The following is a 22892-nucleotide window of genomic DNA, read 5'->3' on the forward strand; positions in this document are numbered from 1 at the left end:
AGGAGAGGAGGAGGGTATATCAGAGAAGTGTGCGGCATAGCAGTTTGGGGCAACAGAGCTGCCCTTGGTGCTCCAGACTGCTCATTTGCATGTTGTAAAATAAATTAAAATTTCTGTTACAGAGGCCTGAATTTTCATGGGAAAAAAATGTCACATTCAAGTGATCCTGTCCTATCTGTGTTGCTGGTTTAATATGACTCACCCTTGTAAAAGACTCTATTGAAACTGCTGTTGGAGGAAGTAGCTATGGCTGAACTCTTTCCCATTGGTGAGAGAGTTTTGCAGCGCTTTTTTTTCAAATGGTTATACACATTAGATTCCAGCTAAACCACTATTTTGGCAAAACAGATGATATTTTAACATATGCAGGGACAGCATGATCCAACATATTGGATTTTAAGGTTTCTTATTCTTACTCCCCTCTTGCCAAAAATAACGCATGTATGCCCAGTTTCCATGTCCAAGGGAAGACGAGAGGAAAATGTTGGCCAATAGCTATCTGAATTTTATGGGCAACTCTAGTCATAGCAGTGTGAGCAAGAAAATTGAAGGGTCATACCTTCTCTTTTACAAGATCTGTGGTAGAGGGAAAAAAAGTTTAGACCTTCCCCTATTGCATAAAGCTCCAGTAGGAGAGGAAACCCATCTTTACGTATGCCATGTGGTCTCTACTTTGTGCATTTATATACTTTTCTAAAAATTAAAAAAAATACAGCTGACAGGTCCTGTTTAAAGGTTAAAGGGGTATTCCCACGTCGCATACTCACCAGTCTTCACTCCTGTAAAATCTACTTCTTTCTTCCTGGTTTCTTGCATCATTTGGTGGGAGGGGTTTCACATGCAACCTGCCGTTTAGCTCTGCCCCCAAATTCGCGTGTAGCGCCACCCACCCATATTGGACTATGAAGTACAGGCAGCAGCAACTCCATTCTGTGTTACATACAGAGACTGCTTGTCTCTGCCATAGTGAACACAATTGAATTAGCTAGCCTGATAACTGGGAGAACAGAAGAAATGAAAGCAGCTCCTCTCCCCTATCTGCTAACAGGAAGCTAGGTCACGTGGTGTAGACACAGGAATAGCTAGATACACAGGCTCGCTCCTGTGCACTTAGCCCCTCCTCCCTCCCCCCTGAGAGCAGGCAGATACATCACTTGACTTTTGAGAAGATAAGTCAGGGCTGTGTCAATAATGAATTGAATAAAGTAAGATAGTGGACAAACAAAGGAGTTTTGCTGAAGCAGAGTATTTAGGAAAAGTCTTACATCCACATTAAGGGTGAATTCACACTGAGTAAACGCTAGCTTATTCTGAACGTAAAACACGTTCAGAATAAGCAGCGTCTAAAGCAGCTCCATTCATTTCTATGGGAGCGAGGATACGAGCGCTCCCCATAGAAATGAATGGGCTGCTTCTTTCACTCCGTGCAGTCCCATTGAAGTGAATGGGGAGTGCCGGCGTGTACGCTCCGGCATGAGCAGAGCTTGCCGTATACGCCGGCACTCCCCATTCACTTCAATGGGACTGCACGGAGTGAAAGAAGCAGCCCATTCATTTCTATGGGGAGCGCTCGTAACCCCGCTCCCATAGAAATGAATGGAGCTGCTTTAGACGCCGCTTATTCTGAACGTGTTTTACGTTCAGAATAAGCTAGCGTTTACTCAGTGTGAATGCACCCTAACAAGCAGTATAGATAGGATCCTTGTGATGGGACAACCCCTTTAAGTCCACCCTGAAATCACCTTCAGACGCAGGTTAGTGACATATCAAAACACCCCCCCATTGGGGATCTGTTCTTTTAAGCTCCAGCTGCATGTCAAGCATAAGGTCCTTACTGTAGAGATTCCTTAGTCATGGGTGGACATAGCACTGCAGTTGTACAGGGGCCCAGTAGGTCAGGGGGCCCTATTGCATTAAGAGCAGCTTTCTATTGTCTGTTAAATGTGGGTAAATGAGTGCTTCAAAGCTCTCAATTACTGGTGGCATTTAAGAGAAACCTATGGGGTTGTGCTGTGCTGAGATACTGGAGCCCATAGCAGTTCTTGCACAAAACTGTGTCTACCCCAGGTCATGATCAGAGGTCTCTGTGTCTGGAAGTCTTGTACTGAATTGAAATAGTGTACTCCAAATTCTTTGGAATTTAGGTGAAGATGATCTGACTTCCCTTACATTTGTCATATCTTGGTATAAGGAAAGTTTGTTCATAGCTTGCTTCTGTTTTGTTTTTGCAGGGTCTTTGCCTTTGCCTAGATTTCCAATTTGACACTGTGGTGAAGGATCGGCCAACAATCCTCAGCAAATTACTACTTCTTCATTTCCTGAAGCAAGACATTCCTGCTCTTAGCTGGGAGTTCTTTGTGAACAGATTTGACACATTGTCTTTGGAGGCTCAGCTACACCTAGATTGCAACAAAGAGTTCCCTTTCCCTACAAGTGAGACCCTTGTTACTATTCAGTATACAGTTCCAGTAGCTGGAATCCCACCGATCAGCTGATTAAAGAAGCAACAGCGTTCTTGACGCACAAACATTTCTGTCCTTGTGTACTGGGATGTGCATGGGATTGCAGCTCAGTCTCATTCAGGTGAATGGGACTGAGATGCGGTAGAACTCACAGCAACTATACAATGTACAGAGCTGTGCTTGGCTCTAGAGCCTTTGGCGGTGGGCCAGTGATGGTGCTAGAAGACAGTCCTCTCCATTATATCAATGGCCTATCTTGAGAATAGGGCAGGCCGTCAGTAATGAAGTAACATAAAGCCACTTTATTCTACGTAAACTTTGGAGTTATTGTGTCCACTTTACTAATTCTGTATTGTGATCATGGTGGAGTCACTATGAGCACACATCATATTACTTATACTGTACTATTTCTGAGCTACAGCCTGTGTATATAGATTATATTCACTGTGTATATAGATTACATTACTTGTCCTCTACTGATTCTTAGTTTCATCCTGATCCTAATGTTTCATATACTTTGCTTTTTTATATTGTGTTTATTTTGAAACCTTACTTTATGTTTTATTGTATTTTATGATTTAGCCATCACGGCAGTGAGGACAAACGTGGCTAATTTAAGTGACGCAGCTATGTGGAAGATCAAAAGAGCGCGATTTGCACGCAATCGGCAGAAGAGCGTCCGTTCGCTAAGAGACAGCGTCAAAGGAGCTGGAGAATCCAAGAGAGCCCTCTCCCTGCCAGAGACTCTCAGCACCAAAATCCGTTGAGTATTGACTTAAATAACGCAACTGCTTGTGTCCTTCTTTTATAGCACAGATTATCCCTTTCTAAATCTGCAGTATGTCCTTCTGCTATGTAGTTGAATAAATTGTTGTTTTCTGTGTTATTAGCCATCAATGGAATGAGTAGAAAAAGTCCCATGATCGCTTCTTCATGTCACATATCTCCATCTATAGTGCTGATTTTTTGCAGAATTTAGGATTACTGGCTCTTTAACCTCTTGGTTGGCAGTTTTGTGATAACCATCACTCAGTGTCATCTTAGACTTGTTTACTTATGGTTGTTTTTTCCCTGTCTGCAGCTGTCAGGTTGACAAGACATGAGCAGTCTGCACCAGCACTTGGTGGCACGGGAGAGCAAGCTCAGGGTGAGTATGGGTGACAGTGAAGTATTTTATTTATAGGTAATATTAATATGCAAGTATATGCCATAATCTCAAACACATAAAAGCAAATTCCTGACAAGTTAGAAGCTTCAGACATTGACCTTCAGTGAATAGGCTGCTACATTCAATCACAGCACCCCTGTTGGCTTCCATCAGCATCACTCAGAATTGATTATATAGGTCTGGAAGCATCTCTATTGAGTCAGTTGCTTGAATGCGATATGGCCATCTCTGACAGCTCCATAGAAGTGAATGAAACTGTGTCATTAATAGGAAAATCCCTTTAATTTTGTCCCAGCTTCCACATTGCACCAGGAGGCATGTGCATGCAGATACAGGACTAGCAGTTGAACAGTTACCTCTATTACAGGTCAACAATCTCCAGAAAATGACAACATCATCAAGGATCCTCTGCCGGAGGATGCAGGGATCGACCATCAGACTGTGCATCACCTGATCACTGTCCTGATGAAATTCATGGCCAAAGACAAGAGCAGTGCTGAAGCAGACATCAGCAGTGCCAAAGCTTTCAACACCGTGAAACGTCATCTGTATGTGCTGTTGGGATTTGATCAGCAGGAGGGGTGTTTCATGATCGCCCCTCAAAAAATGCGCACATCTACATGTTTCAATGCGTTTATTGCAGGAATTGCACAGGTATGGTGATCCACTAGCCATTCCTTCTATAAAATTTGGATGAAAACTGGTATGGCTGCCCAACATCACCTACTATGTTCCACTCAGCTTTCCCAGGACATTTTAAAAACAAAATTAACCATTTTGTGCAGTGCCACATTCACGTATCTTATAATCAGGTAGATATGCCATTCAGGATTTTAGGAATGTCATAATGATTTTCCAGACAAACCGAGGATCACCGCGCTCAATCCGTTGTTCTCTTGAAAACTCACTTTATTTAGGAAAAGTACACACAACGCGTTTCGGGCTAACCGCCCTTTTTCAAGTGTATAGACTGGCCTGTGTGAATCCTCCCATTACTCTCTCTGGTCACAATGGTGACCAGAGAGAGTAATGGGAGGATTCACACAGGCCAGTCTATACACTTGAAAAAGGGCGGTTAGCCCGAAACGCGTTGTGTGTACTTTTCCTAAATAAAGTGAGTTTTCAAGAGAACAACGGATTGAGCGCGGTGATCCTCGGTTTGTCCGGTCCATTTTCGCCATTACCTATCCCTAGGGTGACGTGGATTCTGCTGGCTCTCCTCCAGGGGTACAAGACCTCCCCTCCCCAAGTGGTCTATATACTGCTAAAAAGGTTGTGATCACAACCTTTCAAGGTGAGGAGCATTCTTGTCATATTAACCTCCGTATTATACGGTACTTCACTATGTGCAGCTCGGTGCTGTTTTTTGTCTATCCGCATAATGATTTTCCAAACATGCGAATAGTAAGGGGGCGTTCACAGTACCCTTGTGATCGTAGCTATTGTCCGTTACAAGGTTTTTAGCAATGGACACTCAGAAATCCGTTAAAATTTTAATTCATTTCAATGAGATTTTACCTTGAATCCGTTAGTGTCCTTTTACACCTAAGTCCATTTTTTTCCAGCAGACAAAAAAAATCCTACATGCAGGACTTTTCTGTCCGTTAGAAAAAAATGGCCGGCAAGTGTCTGTTATTTTTTTAACACTGAAGTCTATGAGCAATGGATAGTAACTGGCAACCATCAGTTGCTGACCGTTTGTGTCCGTTATGATAGGTGTCCATTTTTGGTTTGTTTTTCTTTTTTTTCTTTTTTTTCAAAAGGACACCTTCATAACAGAATCCAAAGGTAGTGTGAACCCTGCCTAAGCCTGCTCTCATACACAGTACTACACCCCTGCTTTTATATATATAACCAGGCAGGTATAACATTCAGGAGTTTGGAAAAGGTGGTTGATATTCCCTATGGGAACTATAATAGCTTGTCAATGTGGTCATTCAGCTTTTCAGGAAACAATAGCCAGCATGATGTCTGTTAATATCATCTTTTCGGCATATGCCTGTATTATTGGTCGTTGCAAAAGTTTTTCCGCTCTGCAAATGGCAAGCCTGGTTAATTGCTGATTGAATGCAGAGTTTTATCTCGTCTGCCTCTTCTCAAATTAAAGCATTATCTTCTCTTGATAAGACTTGTCATATCGTTTGTCAGTCTTGGGAAATGGCGCCAGTCATGTGCAGTAAATGTGTCTGACCTCTAGGGGAAGATAAGTTAAAATTAGAGTTTCCTGATGACTGGATAACAATGAGTAATAATTAATGACATCCACTTATCGGCCCAGGGTAAACAAAGGAAATATAGGCTTTATTCACTATCCAACTATATTGCTGGCTAATGAGCACACATTTTTTTCTCTATGAGCCCCTAAAAGCGAGATGATTTGTTAAGTCTATTTAGATGCCATGCACTGCAAATGTTGGAACAAAACTTATAGCACTTTTTGTCACATCCTGCCTAGTTCAAGAATAAAATGTCCAAACTTCAGTGAAGACTGACACAGGCAAACCTGAAGGAATTGAGTCGGTATAACTTTGCATAGTAATGAATAGTATTATATAGCATTTGGGGTTTCTGACAGTATGTATCCCAAAAACTTCTACTGAAACAATCTGCATCTATTACATTGTAGGTGTCTGATAACATTATATTGCATGTTTTATAGGTTATGGATTATAACATCAACCTGGGGAAGCATCTTCTACCTCTTGTTGTGCAAGTCTTAAAATACTGCACCTGCCCCCAGCTCAGGCATTACTTCCAGCAACCGCCCCGCTGCTCACTTTGGTCTTTGAAGCCACACATCCGACAAATGTGGCTGAAAGCTCTTCTTGTCATCCTCTATAAGGTACAAAGGGAAATATGTCAGTGTTTTCTACTCATCTTTTCTTAAACGTATTTCATATTTGATGTCCCATTATTCTTTAAGTATACTATATAAGCATGCTGGGTGCACAACACCAATAAACCTTTATACAGTAGCAAGTACAAGGATTTTCCCAAGCAAGCAATATTGATGATCTATCCTTAGTATAGGTCACAATATCGGATCAGAGGGAGTTTGTTACCCAAAACCCCCACTGATCAGCTGTTCTCAGCAGCTGCTATACAGAGAACAGAGCTGGAAACAGTTAGCTCTATTTTCTGTGCAGTTGCTGTGATGTTACTACAGCTTGGCTCCTATTCACTTGTATAAGACCCAGGTGGCAGTAGATCAGCATGGCTACAAAGCTGTCGCCTTCCATCTCAGTTCTTCATATAACGGCTGCTGAGAAAAGTTGATAATGGGCATTTCGGTATCAGAGTCCCTGCCGATCTGATGCTGATGACCTATTCTAAGGATAAGTATTTTAGGCTGAAAAGCTAAGAAAAGTCAAGAACGGCATAAAAAGGAATGGAAAATTTATAGGAACCTCTTCTACTTCTCCCTTCTGCTAAATCCAATCCTGGCTTTGGTTTAAAAAAAAATAAATAAAAAAAAGCAGCAAAATCTGCCCCCCCCAAAAAAAAAAAAAAAAATCACAGCTTTTATGTTACATGTAGCTCAGCCATAAAGAACCTCATTCTAAAGTCGTTTGCTTCCTGGAGCTGTTGCTTGGTTGTATTATTATAAGTAAACTCCTGCTCTAAGGCTAGGTTCTCACAGTGGAAAATGAAGAGAAATTCGTCTACAGGATTGCTGCAATGGAACGCCGATGCAGGGAAGGCTGTTCGTGAGCTCTCTGCATCATAACTTACTATGATGCAGTGACTCCTATGCACACGGCTATGGTCAGTCTGGGACATATGGCCGATACACGGACTGTTTTCCACGGACTGGACTTGGTCCTGTGCAAGGACCTTAACTGCTAAAATACTATAAGGCTGTAGTCTCAGCTTTGTAACCTTTAAATTGCCTTAGTCAAGAGTGACAGCAGCTCCAGGGGACTTCCTACTTGATCAAGTCTCTGGGTATTTTGATCAGGGTCTCTGTACAGATAGTCTTGTGGATTTAATCCTTTCTGATTTTGCGGCTGCACTTCTGCAGTTCCTATTCATTGAATGAGTGGGGTCGCAGAAGCACGGCCAATGCACGGGCAGAGCACGGATGACATCAACCAGGCTGTGTTGTCTGGATAATAGTGACACAGATGAAAATGAACAATAGATACTATCCTAATCCTAATACATCATAAATGTAAAATGAAGATGTTAAATAATAATCAAGTAATTGATAATATAAAAACAAAATTAAAAGGTTCCCAAAACAAATCCAAAAAGTACTGCAAAACATGGGGCAGGCAAGAAAGAAGCAATCTGAGCTTCTAATGATACATTTGTACTTTTCTAACACATGTTGCATCACTTTTTTGACAGTCAAATGTTTTTCTTGCTGCATGACCCTGTGGTGTATATAAGCTTTACCTCTGAGCTTGCTCGTGGTTTATACAGTCAGCCCATTATCATGCAGACGCAGACCTGTGTTTCATATGGCGGCAGAATATGTTAATGAGCAGACCCTGGTCACCATTATCCAAATATATCTGTCATGTTTATTTTAATCCATGACACCAAACTGCTCCTACTGTCCTTCACCTGTCACAGAGCCGTCAGCACATTGCCTAGCAAGACTGCACGCCAGCAACTACAGAGAATACATTTATAAAGTCAGCTAATGACAGGCAGACAGTTAATCCAGGCCATTCGGTCACTGCTCTCTGGAAATGTGGTAATTTCAAGGGAAGTACTGCACCCAGATACTATGCTGGTACTTGTAGTCCTTCATTAGCGTTTGACATGACAGGGAAATATCAGAATGTTTTTCCTTAACCAGATACCTTAACATTATTATTCATTTCCATGCACTTTCCAAATGTCTAAAAAAAATTAATGTCTGTTTACTGGCAGTGCTTGATAATGTTCTTATTTACAGCCTGATAATGAAAATCTATCCACACCTAGTCCTGTTTACACAGCTGTGAGGGCATGTTACAATGTATTTAGTGTATGCGTGACCGAAAAGAGATTTGTACTACTCACAAAGGATTGTTCATACAGATACATTGTAAAACATCCACCATTTGGAGAGGTTTGTGCTTACGGCTAAAGCCCCATGTTATTTAAGCTTTATAGGTGCTACAAATTGGGCCAGTAAAATAAAAACTTCCCTTTGGAAATGGAGGACTGAGGAGAGATGAGTACATTTTTATTTTACTGTCCCCATTTGTACCACCTACAAACTTTTAAAAAAGAACTCAAACAACACCTTTAAGGGAGCCTTCACACGGAGTTTACGCTCCGCTCATTCTGAACGTAAACTCATTCAGAATGAGCGGCGTTAAAACAGATCCCATTGATTTCTATGGGTGCCGGCATACGCGTGTATCACATTGAACGCAATAAGTAAACAAGCCTCCCATTGATTTCAATGGGTAGCGCGTATATGCCGGCACCCATAGAAATCAATGGGATCTGTTTTAACGCCGCTCATTCTGAACAAGTTTACGTTCAGAATGAGCGGAGCGTAAACTCCGTGTGAAGGCTCCCTAACTTCCAGAGCATTGTGGGGACTGGTGCATTGTAACATCCATCAGCTGTGTGTGTCAGAGGTTAGAATTAGAATGGGGTTAAGCCTCTTAATATAAACGACAATGTTTACATTCATTGACAACTAGCAGAAATCTTGAAAATGCGTTGTAGTACAGGAAAGTCTATTAGTTGTAGAACTTTTACTAAATGATGACTATTTGGTGTTTTATGGCAGTACCCATACCGGGAAGCTGATCTGGGGAAGATTGTATTGCATCTCATTCACATCACAGTGAACACTCTGAATGCTCAGTATCACAGCTGCAAACCACACGCCACGGCTGGCCCCCTGTACAGCGACAACAGCAACATTAGCCGATACAGCGAGAAGGAGAAAGGTGATTGTTTCAAGTGAATCTACCCACCAGATTTTTTTTTTAAACTAGTTTTATTAAACAATAAATTTGCAGGTTACATACATAGCAGTAATTGAACAGTAAGCACCATATCACCTAAATAGCCTATGCATCGGGTATATATATCACTAAGAATCAATGCAGAGTAAAATAGATGTGTAAATAGCAAAACAAAATCCACAGTACAGGGATACATACAGAACAATTGAGGATCCAATTTAACGTTGATTAGAATGAGATGACAGTCGATAGTGTCGCAAGGTACATTACACAACAGGTGCCACACTTTGTCAAATTTCTGTCTGTTTTTGTAGACCATCATTTCATTGGGTGGTTATTGTTTTATTGATAAGGAATTATCACTGTGACAGTGAGGGAGGTCGATCTGCCGTACATCGCTTTATAACAGCCTTTCTGGCTGAATTAAAATTGTGGTCTGATAGAACTATATCGCCTTATGCAGTAAGCCCAGTAGACACATCTCTGGAATATCAGAGACTGGCTGCTGTAGTAGATCAGATTAAAAAAAAGAGACTACTTTGCTTCGAAAGGATCTCACTATGCTACATTTCCACAATCTCCACAGTAATTGAATAAAATTTGGTCCCTGAGTCCTACATTTGTGGCATTCTGTATGAGACATCCCACCCATTTTAAACAGATGTGAGGTCGTTAGCAGGGGCGGATCCAGGGCCGGGCGAGCCGGGCAACCGCCCGGGGCCCCGCGGCGCGGCCGGGACCTAACAAAATGGTCCCGGTCGGCATGTCCCGACTCCAACAGAGCTCAGCGTTAAAGCAGGAGCTGAGCTCACAGCTCCTGCTTTAAATGCCTATGTATTTCATCTCATCGGCGGTAGGACGCCGATGAGATGAAATACATAGGCGTTTAAAGCCGGAGCTGTCACAGCTCAGCTCCGGCTTTAACGCTGAGCTCCGGCCTCCGGTATTTGTAGCCGCGATGTGATGACGTCATCACATCGCGGCTACAATATGTGTCTGAGGGAGAGAGCTGCGAGGGAACGAGGAATGGTGAGTGTGTGTGTGAGTGAGTGTGAGTGACACTGGGGCAGATGGAGGAGGGAGAACGGCATGGCACTGGGGCAGATGGAGGGGGAGAACGGCATGGCACTGGGGCAGATGGAGGAGGGAGAATGGCATGGCAATGGGGCAGATGGAGGAGGGAGAACGGCATGGCACTGGGGCAGATGGAGGAGGGAGAACGGCATGGCACTGGGGCAGATGGAGGGGGAGAACGGCATGACACTGGGGCAGATGGAGGGGGAGAACGGCATGACACTGGGGCAGATGGAGGGGGGAGAATGGCATGACACTGGGGCAGATGAAGGGGGGAGAATGGCATGGCACTGGGGCAGATGGAGGGGGAAGAACGGCATGACACTAGGGCAGATGAAGGGGGAGAATGGCATGGCACTGGGGCAGATGGAGGGGGGAGAACGGCATGACACTGGGGCAGATGGAGGGGGGAGAACGGCATGACACTGGGGCAGATGGAGGGGGGAGAACGGCATGACACTGGGGCAGATGGAGGGGGAGAACGTCATGACACTAGGGCAGATGAAGGGGGGGGAATGGCATGACATTGGGGCAGATGAAGGGGGGGAACGGCATGACACTGGGGCAGATGAAGGGGGGAGAACGGCATGACACTGGGGCAGAGACGGGGGGGGAAATGAAACTGTGGGCAGATAAAGGGGGAGAATGGCATGAAACTGGGGACAGAGATAGAGGGGGGACATGAAACTAGGGGTAGATGAAGGGTGTATATGAAAATGGGGGGGAGATATAATTTACGGGTGACTGTAGGAGGATTATACTGTGTGGAATCACATGAAAATTGAATGAGAATGGGTGGAGTCAACATAAAGTGGGCGGGGCCTAATTTGCTGCGGCGCGCTGCACGCGCCGCACATTTGGTTCCCTCTTTCTAGTCTTCAACAGTTGGGAAGTACAGGTTAGAAGTGCGAGACCCCCAGTAAGTAGGGCCCCGCCGAAGTCAATTGCCCAGGGCCCCGCAAACCCTGGATCCGCCACTGGTCGTTAGGTAGTTGTGATGTATAATGTACAGCTGAATAAGCCTATTGTTCGTTGAAGTAGAGACGTGGAATTCTAAGGCCTTGGACCAGTCCTCTGGCATAAGAAAAGGTATTAGTTCTCTCCATCAGTCAAGCGTTGAGCTGCTACCCTGGCACTTAACAAATGCAAGTAGAGAGCAAAAGTCATGCCCTGAGGGCCCTGCGTTTTGAAGACCCCAATCAGAGGAAACCAAGATATAGGCGGAGTATTTTCAGGGACTTGACAATGGGAGTTCCAGTTAACATTTAAGAGAGACGGATATTATTCTCAAAGGTATCCCGTAGGGTCATAACTCCCTTTGTGCTCCAAAAATTCCAAACATCCAGATTTTGTAAGTGTGGAAACATTGAGTTATCCCAAAGATCAACATCGTCAGCCAAGTCCTCAAATCCCTGTAAGTCTTTTACTACCCTCCACACTAGCCAACTTATGCAACTGTAACAGCCCACCCTTAAATAAAGAGGGGTTTTCCAACACCATTCATAAAGCTGATAGTCCCAACACACTAGCCAAAAGATACTCTGATTGTATATGGAGGGACAGAGACTAAATGATACTAAATATCTCACATGTCCTGATATAGCATTAAGAAATAGGTCTGGTAGGGCAAAAGTGCCCTGGACCTTGAGACACTGAAGAGTGGAGAAAGCCACCCACTTCTGAGAGACCCCCCCCCTTCCTTACCCCAAATGAAACTAACCATATGGGATCTCAATTTCTGGAAGAAAGCCTTCGGGACTGGCCCACTAGCATGTTCTACCACCTATAGTGCCTTAGGTAGGATGATCATGAGAGAGGGCAAGACTCCTTCAATCCTTGAACTTCTGAACAGAGGGTGTACATTTCTGTGATAAAGATACTTAAAGGGGTATTCCCACCTCACATACTCAGCAGTCTTCACTCTTGTAAAATCTTCTTTCTTCCTGGTTTCTTGCATCATTTGGTGGGAGGGGTTTCACAGGCAACCTGCCGTTTAGCTCCGCCCCCAAATTCGCGTGTAGCTCCATCCACATTGGACTATGAAGTACAGGAGGAGCAACTCCATTCTGTGTTACATACAGACACTGCCTGTCTCTGCCATAATGAACACAACTGAATTAGCTAGCCTGATAACTGGGAGAACAGAAGAAATGAAAGCAGCTCCTCTCCTCTATCTGATAGCAGGAAGCTAGGTCAGGTGGTGTAGACACAGGAATAGCTAGATACACAGGCTCGCTCCCTGCACTTAGCCCCTCCTCCCTCCCCCCTGAGAGCAGCAGATACATCACTTGACTCAGGAGCAGCTAGGTCAGGGCTGTGGCCACAAAGAATTGAATAAAGTAAGATAGTGGACAAACAAAGCAGTTTTGCTGAAGCAGTGTATTTAGGAAAAGTCTTACATCCACATTAACAAGCAGTATAGATAGGATCCTTGTGATGGGACAACCCCTTTAAATAGTATGTTTAACCACCTCTACCCATTCAAGCATCTGTTAATAGGCTGCACGTCACTTATTCTAGAGCTGTTGGAGTTTTCTCTGTAGCCCTCACCATTCCCAAATAAGAAGCACAGTTAGTTTTGATTCCATCTCTACTGGCGTCCATAGAGAAGCAGGTTTTAATTTACGTAAAGAGTTGGACTTGTTGCAGTTGATGAAAGGTTATTTTAAGTTATTACATAGTGTTATATCTCTCACTCCAATATTAGTGCATAACTCTGCATTTGTTGATTAGGGCTTTTGGCAACTGAGAAGCGGCTGCAATGGAAGCTGCTTTAGCATCCATGTTGGTTATCACCCAGCTTAGAAACAACTGACTAGATTTTTTTAACATCCTGACAAAAGATCCTTCTTGTTTTATCACATACCCAGCAGAGGAAGACAGTGTCTTTGATGAGTCCGACATCCATGAAACGCCCACAGGAGCCTGTAACAAGGAATCACAAACATTCTTTGCACGCCTTAAGAGGATTGGAGGAAGCAAGATGGTGAAATATCAACCAGTAGAGATGAGCGGACAGAGAAGTATGAGCATGCCAATATCTCCTCATTTCATTGAGTGGGGCTAATGCCCACCTAACCCCTGCTTAGCTTTACCCCCCAAAAATACCACATTGGTATAATAAATGTAAATGTTCAGGATTCTGATTTTGGACTCCATCCCAGACTTTATGATACATATTATAATATATATTCTATTTAATTTCATATCTCTTCCCTTGCTTTTTTGCAGGTGACATAGAACTAGCTGAATACAGAGAATCTGGAGACAGCATCCTGCGCTGTGTAAGAGATGAAAGCATTCAAAAAAAGAGGCTGCGTTCTCTTAAGCAAAAGTCCTTAGACATTGGCAACACAGACTCCTTGTTGTTCACTTTGGATGAGCACCGCCGGAAATCCTGCATAGATCGGTGCGACATTGGTCACAGCCAAAAGATGAATGACTATGCACAATCACGTCAGAACTCTTCCTCCAAGAATGATAATGTGGAATCCAATGAGAAACCATTGGAAAGAGAAAGCAGCCATGAGGTTAGGAGACCTGTTATTCCAGAGGTGAGGTTGAGTTGCATGGAGACCTTTGAGGTCAAGGTGGAGTCTCCAGTAAAGCCCCCTTCTCCAAAAGAAGATTTGGACCTGATAGATCTATCTTCAGACTCTACTTCAGGCCCAGAAAAACATTCCATGTTATCCACCTCTGACAGTGACTCTTTGGTGTTCGAGCCTCTGCCACCTTTGAGGATTGTGGAAAGCGATGATGAAGAGTTTCAGCTCATCAACAGTGGAAACATTGTGGTTTCAGCTACTTCAACTCCCATCAGTGCATCTGTTCTTAGTCTGAGTATGACACCGTTGGTACAAGTAAGCATAGAAGATTGCTCGAAAACTTTCACTTCTGAGGATTTCTGCTGTAGTCCAGATTTGCAAGTGGAGGACATACTTTCCCAAGCTGGAGACGATCAAAAAGACTTGGCCAAACGAGGAGATTTGCTTGAGGTCTCCACTGGGAGTCCACTCACTCTTAAGCAGAAGCGTGACCAACTCCGCAAGTCTTGCGCTCTCGCCGATATGTCTGTGGATGACAACTTCGAGGACCCTGTGGAGGAAAATAAGTCCCCCATTAAGAGTGTTCATCTCAGTGTCCCAGAGGATACTGAAAACCAAACAGACAGTGAGAAACCTGATGCCAGCACAGAATCTGACCCAGAGCAAAGTGTAGAACAGAAGGAAGAGACTGAAGAATTTAAGATACAAATAGTCCCCAGGCAACGAAAGCAAAGAAAGATAGCCGTCAGTGCAATCCAGAGGGAATATTTGGACATCACCTTTAACATCCTGGACAAGCTGGGAGAGCAGAAAGGCACAGGTGACTTCATGTACAGCCCTAAAATAAGTAACATGGTATAGGCCATATACATAATGAGGTTGTTCAGCTAACAGGGGTAAGACATGACACCTACTATAAGGACTGGGAAGTCTTCTTGCCCAGTAACTGACCTGACTTTAGTGGTACTTATTCTTGAAGAGTTGAGTAATCCCTAGTAGCCAGACTGTAAAACACAACTCGGCTAAACAAATAAAGAATTACCATTTCACTTCTCATCTTTTTTCCAGAGGCTGATACTAAAGAGCTGTCCATTTTGGAGATGCCTCGAGAATCATCGTCTGCACCCACGTTGGAAGCTGGGGCTCCTGAGCCCAGTAGTCGTTCCTCTCTTGCAAGTAGGTCATGTAAGCACATGTATTGATATGAGGAAGAATTCATGTAATTAATGCCCTGGAAATTGATATAAACCTTAGGTAATGGTCATGTTAACCAATCAGTGACATAAATGAAATTTGTAATGTGGTGCCTGGTGGTAAAATGACTTGTATTTTATTAGGAATGGGGGTGTCCTGTTTGCTTATTGAACCTGCCAGTACAGTTAAAGAGATATTCTGGTTTTCATGACAATGTATTTGTGTCCACGGGGTGTCCACGGAAAAAAAAACGGACACCAGGCGGAGAGACTGAAAACGCTCACAGGCAGTCACCTTTGAAAAGCCATTCAAATGAATGGGTTTTAAAGCTGACCGCTCGCAAACCATCTGCTGTCCGGTTTCCCCAGGGTTTACAACGGACACCCCGGGGCAGACAGCAGCGGCAGTGTGAATTCCGCTTTACAAATTTGCATTTCATATTTTACTCACACATATTTATTTTATCAGTGCAGTAATCTATCTGTAAGGAAAATAACGCTACAGTTCTTTAACTATAACAACCTAAGTGGACAAAATATGGTGTTAGTCATGCGACCCCTGGCATTCAGTTAATATTCCAGACAAGTCAATGGTAATAAATTGAGGAGCAGAACAAATACAGTATTACTACAGCATTATTTAGATTTATTTTTTTAGATAACTTCAGGCACATATATGGCATATATATATATATATATATATATATATATATATATATATATATATATGTATACACATACGTATATAGTGAGGCAGTTATATGGATCTGTTTCCACCATTTGTCTTATTAAGGTTTTCCATGAATGTGTCCTGTGTGTCAACCAGACACATGTACAGTATATAATCCAACTGCTTACTAAATTCTAGGGGGTTACATGATGTGTAACATGACCAGCACCATATTTAGTCCTATTTTATTAGTCCACAGGACTGATTCAGGGGCTATACCAGTCTATTGTGCAGAAAGAGGACTTTACTGATATAACTTAAATGCATGAAAATTTAAAATTATATGATATCCCATTCATTAAAAAAAGTAAAAACAGAAATACCCTTTTGAGGGCTAGTTTCCGCCATGCGTTTTTTTGGCGTGGCTAGCCGCGACGGGATGCCAATGTAGTGCATCAGCATTCCGTTGCAGTGCATCAGCATTCCGTTGCGGCATCCGGCTCCTGATTAGGCCCTAATGAATGGGTCTAAACAAGAGTGTGTCCGGAGCCGCGTACTCCGCGGCTGACTCAGCTGCGGAATCTGTGGCAAGATAGGGCATGTCGCTTCTTTTTTCCGCTATCTAGCTAGCGGGAAAAAAAAGTGAGTGGCTCCCATTGTAGTGAATGGGAGCCTTTTTTTGCAGGCGGATTTTGAGGCAGATTCTGCGTCAAAATTCGCCCGCAAAAAACTCTGCATGAACATACCTTAAGAGCTCAGTTTAGAGCTTTTAAACCTATGCACATCTAATCTTGCTTGTAGCTAGGGTTTGTTACAATTGTTTCAAGTTTAGACAATGCTGTATGAAATACAAACATTAGCAACACAGAACTCTCTCCTGTCCTTTACTTTGTACGGCATAGTTCGCAAATACTCTGAAGACCGAAAATCAGCAGAGAAAAGAGTCCTGCACAGAGGACTTTTTTTCTCCGTTGCTTTCAGTTTTAAAACAGCGGATACCCGGCCGACCTCATTATAGTTAGGGTTGTGCTTGTGTAACCTCTGTTTTAGTGGTCCGGCTCTCCGTCGTTCACAAGTTTGAACCTAACGTAACAAACCCTCAACTGTGGGTCAGCCTCTTGATGTAAACAAGAATGTTCCCATTCACTGGCAGCAACCAGATTGGTTAAAATGGTGAACAATTAAAGCGCAAAATATATGTTTCTAAAGGATTTATTTACATATAGCTGAAGAACCGCCTATGTAATCTGTGTGTTATGTGAATGTTGGAAATTTCTGTTTTATGGACACCTGGTCACATTACATCAATACCCACTCATTTTGTATCTAATTTTTGAGGACCAGCTCAATTTACAGCACCCTTCAAGGGAGGCGGAACAGTGGGTGTAGTCTATTTTTTTTTTATACAGCAGTGTTTGTGGATTTTGAAAGCAAGAAATACAATAGGACTCCAATAGGACTGCAAACCTGTTCATATTTGAAGATAAAAAGAAAACACTATTGTGAAGCATCTGTAATTCAGAACAGCTGCTTCTTCCTAATATATCATAATATATTTATGTCCATGAAGCGCAATATAGGCAAATGAAAAGGGGCTCTCTTGGTGCGCTTACTATGGCCCAGCTCATGAAGAGGCAGCTTGAACACCAATCCAGTGCACCCCACAACATCAGTACCTGGGATCCGGGTAGGTGAAGACCAACTCACCTCACTCATGACCACCTGAAACCATGCAACATCACACATTCTTCTGATACAGAGGTTCCTAAAGTATTATGTTCCCAACTGAATAATGGACAAAATTCTCAAACAAATAAGGTGTATGCTAACAGTGGGTGGAGCTGTGGTCAGTATGGCTAGAAATATGCATCAGTAGAGCACCATTTCCATATGTTTACTTGTTGTATGATGTTATTATTTTAGTTAAAAAAATGTTGGTATAAGTAATAAGAAATAGAAATTTAGCTTAAACTATGCATTCTAGTTGATCACCATTGTACAGTTTTCATTCAGCCATAATACAAATTTGCATTATGGATCCAGAGATACAGTGTGTTACTCCAGAGCTGCACTCACTATTTAGTCACTGTGTACTTACATTCAATTATTTGACCTTTACTAACCCTGAGTTACATGCTGTATTATACTACAGTACTGTGCTCACTATTCTGCTGGTGGAGTCACTGTGAACATTCATTACATGACACTGATCCTCAGTTATATTCCGCATTATACTCTAGAGCTGCACTCACTATCCTGCTGGGGAAGTCACTATCTACATACATTATGTCACTTTCTTGTACTGAATCCAGGGTTACACCCTTGGTGTCTAGAACTGCACTCACTATTCTTATTGGTGAAGTCACTATATACATATGTTATATTACATATTCATAAATTACATCCTGTGTTTCACTCCAGAGCTGCGCTCACAATTCTGCTGGTGTAGTCACTGTGTACATACTTTGCATTACCTGTCCTGTGCTGATCCTGTATTATACTCTAGTGCTGCTGTACAGTTAGTCTTCATGCACAAGACTTTGTGTGCTAGATGTGTTTTTTTTTTTTGTGTTTTTTGACCGTTATTCTATGGCCCTATGATAAAACACAGGAGTTGTCTGTGTATGGGGTGTGATGCAGAACTCAAGACAGGTCCCAGGCACACTAAAGTAAATAAATGAGTATGTGGAAGCATGTTCAGCACAAAGACATCATCTATGTGCTGTCCATGACATTTAACCTCAGACCTGGCACATGCACACAGTCATCCAGTCAGCATTATTCATCGCCCTCTTTTTTCAATATCTTGATAGCAAATACCATTGGAAAGTATGATTTATCTACGGTGTATAATAACTATGAACCCAAATACCTTTGAGTTAATAGATATCATGCACATGTAGCAAGTAGGAAAATCTAGGCAGAAAATATTAGATCTGAAAGATTTCTCTAGAATTTGCAATATAGAAGAAATCACTGTGCATCTTCTTGTGACACTACCGTACTCAGTATACTTGCTACAAGATATGTACATACTTTGCATACCGACTTTGTCCTTGTGCATATAAGTAGTAGAACGGAGTTAACTAAGTCATTACTGTACGCTGCCGCCACGAGGTTCTGGGAACAGATCCTCAATGTCTATACGAAGCATAGTAAGCTAGAAACAGTGTCTTGCTGAGTTCTCTACTAGACTGTATGATATCTGCAGATTAATCCTTCCAGTCCTAGATACTATAAATGTATTATTATTAATAGTTTATAATGTTTGATATTTTGTTTACTCTTTAGATGATCCCAAAACTGCACATGAGGTATTAGGAAGCATTTCAGAAGTGTCAATGGGAAGGACAAGCATTCCCTATATTCAGATAGGTGAGTGATAAACTAAGAGACTATTTATTTAGCTGCATGTGGACTGGCTATGGGGTCCGTCAACAGGCCATATCCACCTGCTTTGCTGTATTTTCACCACTAGATGGATCAACTAGTCATCCAGTCTGCATTGTCCATCACCCTCTGTTTTCAATATCTTGATAGCAAATACTAGTATTATTTTTCTAGGGTGCATAATATCTATTAACCCAAATACCTTTTTAATACCTGAACACTTCTTAAAATGCTTTTTGGCTGTATTTTTTTCACATGTCTCTCAGTAATCTTTTTTAATCTTCAAAGGGGCAACCAAGTCCAGCCTTCTCTCTGCTCCCAGCATTGTCAGCATGTTTGTTCCAGCACCTGAAGATTTTTCAGATGAGCAGCCCACAGTAATGTCTGATAAGTGGGTATCTAACTGTACATAGACTTGTACATAGACTTGTGTCTTGTGAATGTCTTGCAACCTCCTAGATGCTGTGTATCCTTGTAGGTGTCATGATTGTGGAGCCATCTTGGAGGAGTATGATGAAGAGACCTTGGGCCTGGCAATAGTGGTTCTCCTGACATTTATACACTTGAGCCCAGATTTGGCTGCACCCTTGTTGCTCGATATCATGCAGTCTGTGGGGAGGTCAGTTCCTTCTAGAGCCGCTACTAAAGGCACATAAGATTGTTTATGCAGCTTCTCTGATTGGAATGTGTCTTCCTTCCTAGGTTGGCATGCAGCACAAGCTTCTCCAACCAAGCAGAGAGGTAATATTGACTAGTGTCTTCAGTATAAACATCCATCATCTTGTTGCATTGTTTGCTTGCTCTGGGATTCAATAAAGGAATACCGTCAGCTGAATGGTTGTTTATGCATTGATAGTAATTCTACATTTTATTGGAATTTTGACATTTGTATCACAATGTAATTGTTAATCTTGGGACTAAAAACATTATTTTACAGCCTGAATCTACATAAAATATTTTGTATTTTTTCCACTACTTTGAGTTATTTGTTTTCCTTTGATCACACATAGAACTGAGCTCCAACTGTATAGTTTTTGTCTCGTTCCCGTAATAGATTGTTCTCTGGTAACAAGACATTCCCAAATTTGGATTTCAGTGGTGAAGAGAATATCATAACTCAAAATCAGTAGAAAAGTAAAGCAAAGTTTGTTACCATGGGCTGTTGTAAATTCAGCTTAAAAGCAGAGTCTTCCTTTAAGATAAGGAAGCATTTGTCACCCTGCTGGTACCTGTCAATGACATCATATAACACTTCATTAAGTAATGGGACCCAGGAGAATTTCACTCTAATGAGAACAATGATTTCATCCTTTAATGAAGTCATGAGGAAAGATTTATAGATGTGAAGTCCATTCACAACAAAGACAACAAACTTACCTCTGCACCCGGAGGACGGGATGTGATGAGAGGTGAAGATTTGATGACGAGACTCTAAAGTGTCCAGCCGTAACTCATTTCCAGGATTACATCAGAGGCATGCGACTTGTACTTTTCGCCTAATTATCAGTAATTAATTTTTGCCACATTGTCTGCTTTAGAAGTTATAAAGTGTTTAATGATTTTTAAAGATAAATTGGATTTTTAGACTTCTGCATGGTGTTTCCATAGAGGTTACAAGTGACAGAAGCCTTTGAAAGCTACCAAGAAGTTAATTAATTTTAGCAAGGGGTCCCAAGTCCTGAAATTCATGGTTGCAGTCATCCAAATAGCAGTAGATATGTAACTTAGAGGTCACATGATTATATGTCAAATGAAGGAGCATCACCCATGACTGTGGGAATATTCTACTACATGAACTTGATTAGGGGCATACCTAAAGGCGCAGGGGCCCTGGTAGAAGAGTTCCCATCCTTTCTGCACTCCAAACCCCATCACCCATCTGCTTTGCTTTGCTAAAGCGAAAAACAGTGTGGGGCTCACATGGTATAAGAACAGAGCAAATAGTTTGGCAATGCTATTTACACCATCTGCATTATCAACGTGTTAAACATGAGCTGTGTGACACTGACTGTATACTAGGCAATATGTAGAATGGGAGCTCTCAGATGATGAAAGCCATGATGCACAGCAGTAGCTAATGCATACCTCCCAACTTTCAAAGGACAGAAAGACGAACAAAATATGCAGGTCGCACAGTGCGCCATGGCAAATTTAGCTGCTCCCACTTCTAAATTGACTCTGCCCATTTCAATCCATTTCTCTTTGTGCTCCCCAAACAATAACCCTAATATTATATGTCCCCACATTATAATGTTCTCCTCATATTGACTCCATAGTATAAAGTCTCTCTCCTGGTGCACCTACAATATCATGTCCTCCTCCAGCTGCCCCAGTTAAACTGAGGCAATATAGAGGGCCGAAAATATAGAGTAATCTGAGGCAGACGTCAACCTGAAATTCCTCTTCATTTTCAGCCGTATGAACCTAGAATTAAAGCTGTTATCCACCTTTCTAATATTGATGGTCCATCCTTATGATAGACCATCAAGATTAAAAATGAAGGGGCCTGACAGCCAAGATCCCTGCAGATTAGATGTCAGACGTTCCGAGACACCGAGGTGACCAGTTAATGTTAGCATTCTGGGAGCAAACAAATAAAAAATATACAATCTTTTGTCTTATCCTTTGAACTAACATATCACAAACATAATATTTATATGGATATCACATCTGCTTCTTCCTTAGTATGATGATTCCAGGGAATGTGGCCGGGGTGGCTAAGCAGTTCCTGCGCTGTGTTTTCCATCAGCTGGCTCCTAACGGCATCTTCTCACAGCTGTTCCAGAGCAATATAAAAGGTGACGTGTCAGCACGCACAATCTCCTTCTATACCCTGCAATTGTCTTATCATTTACTGGTCATGTTCAATTCCCTGTTTTACAGATGGTAGCTTTTTACGAACCTTAGCGGCTTCTCTGATGGACTTTAGTGAGCTCAGCTCTTTTGCTGCGCTCAGCCAACTACTGGAGGTAAGGAATGGTGAAAGAACATTGTATAACAGTTATCACATACCATTTTAACCCCTTCCCGACATGCGCCGTAATAGTACAGCGCATGTCGGGTCTGTAACTATGGCGACCGCCATAGCCGCCGGGTGTCTACTGCTTTAAGCAGTAGACAACCGGCTCTAATGCCTCCGATCGGTCCCCGGACCGATCGGAGGCATTAACCCCTCCGGCGCCGCCATTTTGGCAGGGATCGCCGGCTCCTGGAGCATGCTCCAGGGCTGATGTCCCGTTGCCATGACAGCCGGGAGCCTTGTACAGGCTCCCAGGCTTGTCTGCAAAGCCTCTCTTTTGCAGGCTGGTCTATGCAGCCTGCAAAAGAAAGGATGCTTTTTTGCAATGCATTGCAATGCATTAGCATTGTAATGCATTGCATTAGTGATCAGACCCCCTGGGGTTCAACACCCCTAGGGGGTCTAATAAATGCAAAAAAAAAAAAAAAAAAAGTAAAAAAAAAATATAAAAAG

At 42.5% G+C, this 22892-nt stretch overlaps 1 protein-coding gene across 2 annotated transcripts in view; it reads left to right on the top strand.

Moving 5' to 3' along the window:
* UNC79 (unc-79 subunit of NALCN channel complex) overlaps positions 1–22892 on the top strand; it is a 138507-nt gene that overhangs the window by 90196 nt on the left and 25419 nt on the right. Inside the window, exons 25-40 of one of the 2 annotated variants that reach the window (XM_075282435.1) lie at positions 2232–2433; positions 3045–3224; positions 3544–3609; positions 3998–4284; positions 6290–6472; positions 9368–9530; positions 13493–13645; positions 13854–14987; positions 15236–15343; positions 17601–17717; positions 19322–19405; positions 19709–19811; positions 19899–20039; positions 20123–20161; positions 22106–22218; positions 22304–22389. In XM_075282435.1, coding sequence (XP_075138536.1) covers positions 2232–2433; positions 3045–3224; positions 3544–3609; positions 3998–4284; positions 6290–6472; positions 9368–9530; positions 13493–13645; positions 13854–14987; positions 15236–15343; positions 17601–17717; positions 19322–19405; positions 19709–19811; positions 19899–20039; positions 20123–20161; positions 22106–22218; positions 22304–22389 — 3159 coding nt within the window. The remainder of the gene's footprint in view (positions 1–2231; positions 2434–3044; positions 3225–3543; positions 3610–3997; positions 4285–6289; positions 6473–9367; positions 9531–13492; positions 13646–13853; positions 14988–15235; positions 15344–17600; positions 17718–19321; positions 19406–19708; positions 19812–19898; positions 20040–20122; positions 20162–22105; positions 22219–22303; positions 22390–22892) is intronic. The other variant, XM_075282436.1, reaches the window with a different exon arrangement.

Source organism: Leptodactylus fuscus, chromosome 7 (genome assembly GCF_031893055.1).
Source record: "Leptodactylus fuscus isolate aLepFus1 chromosome 7, aLepFus1.hap2, whole genome shotgun sequence".
NCBI lineage: Eukaryota > Metazoa > Chordata > Amphibia > Anura > Leptodactylidae > Leptodactylus > Leptodactylus fuscus.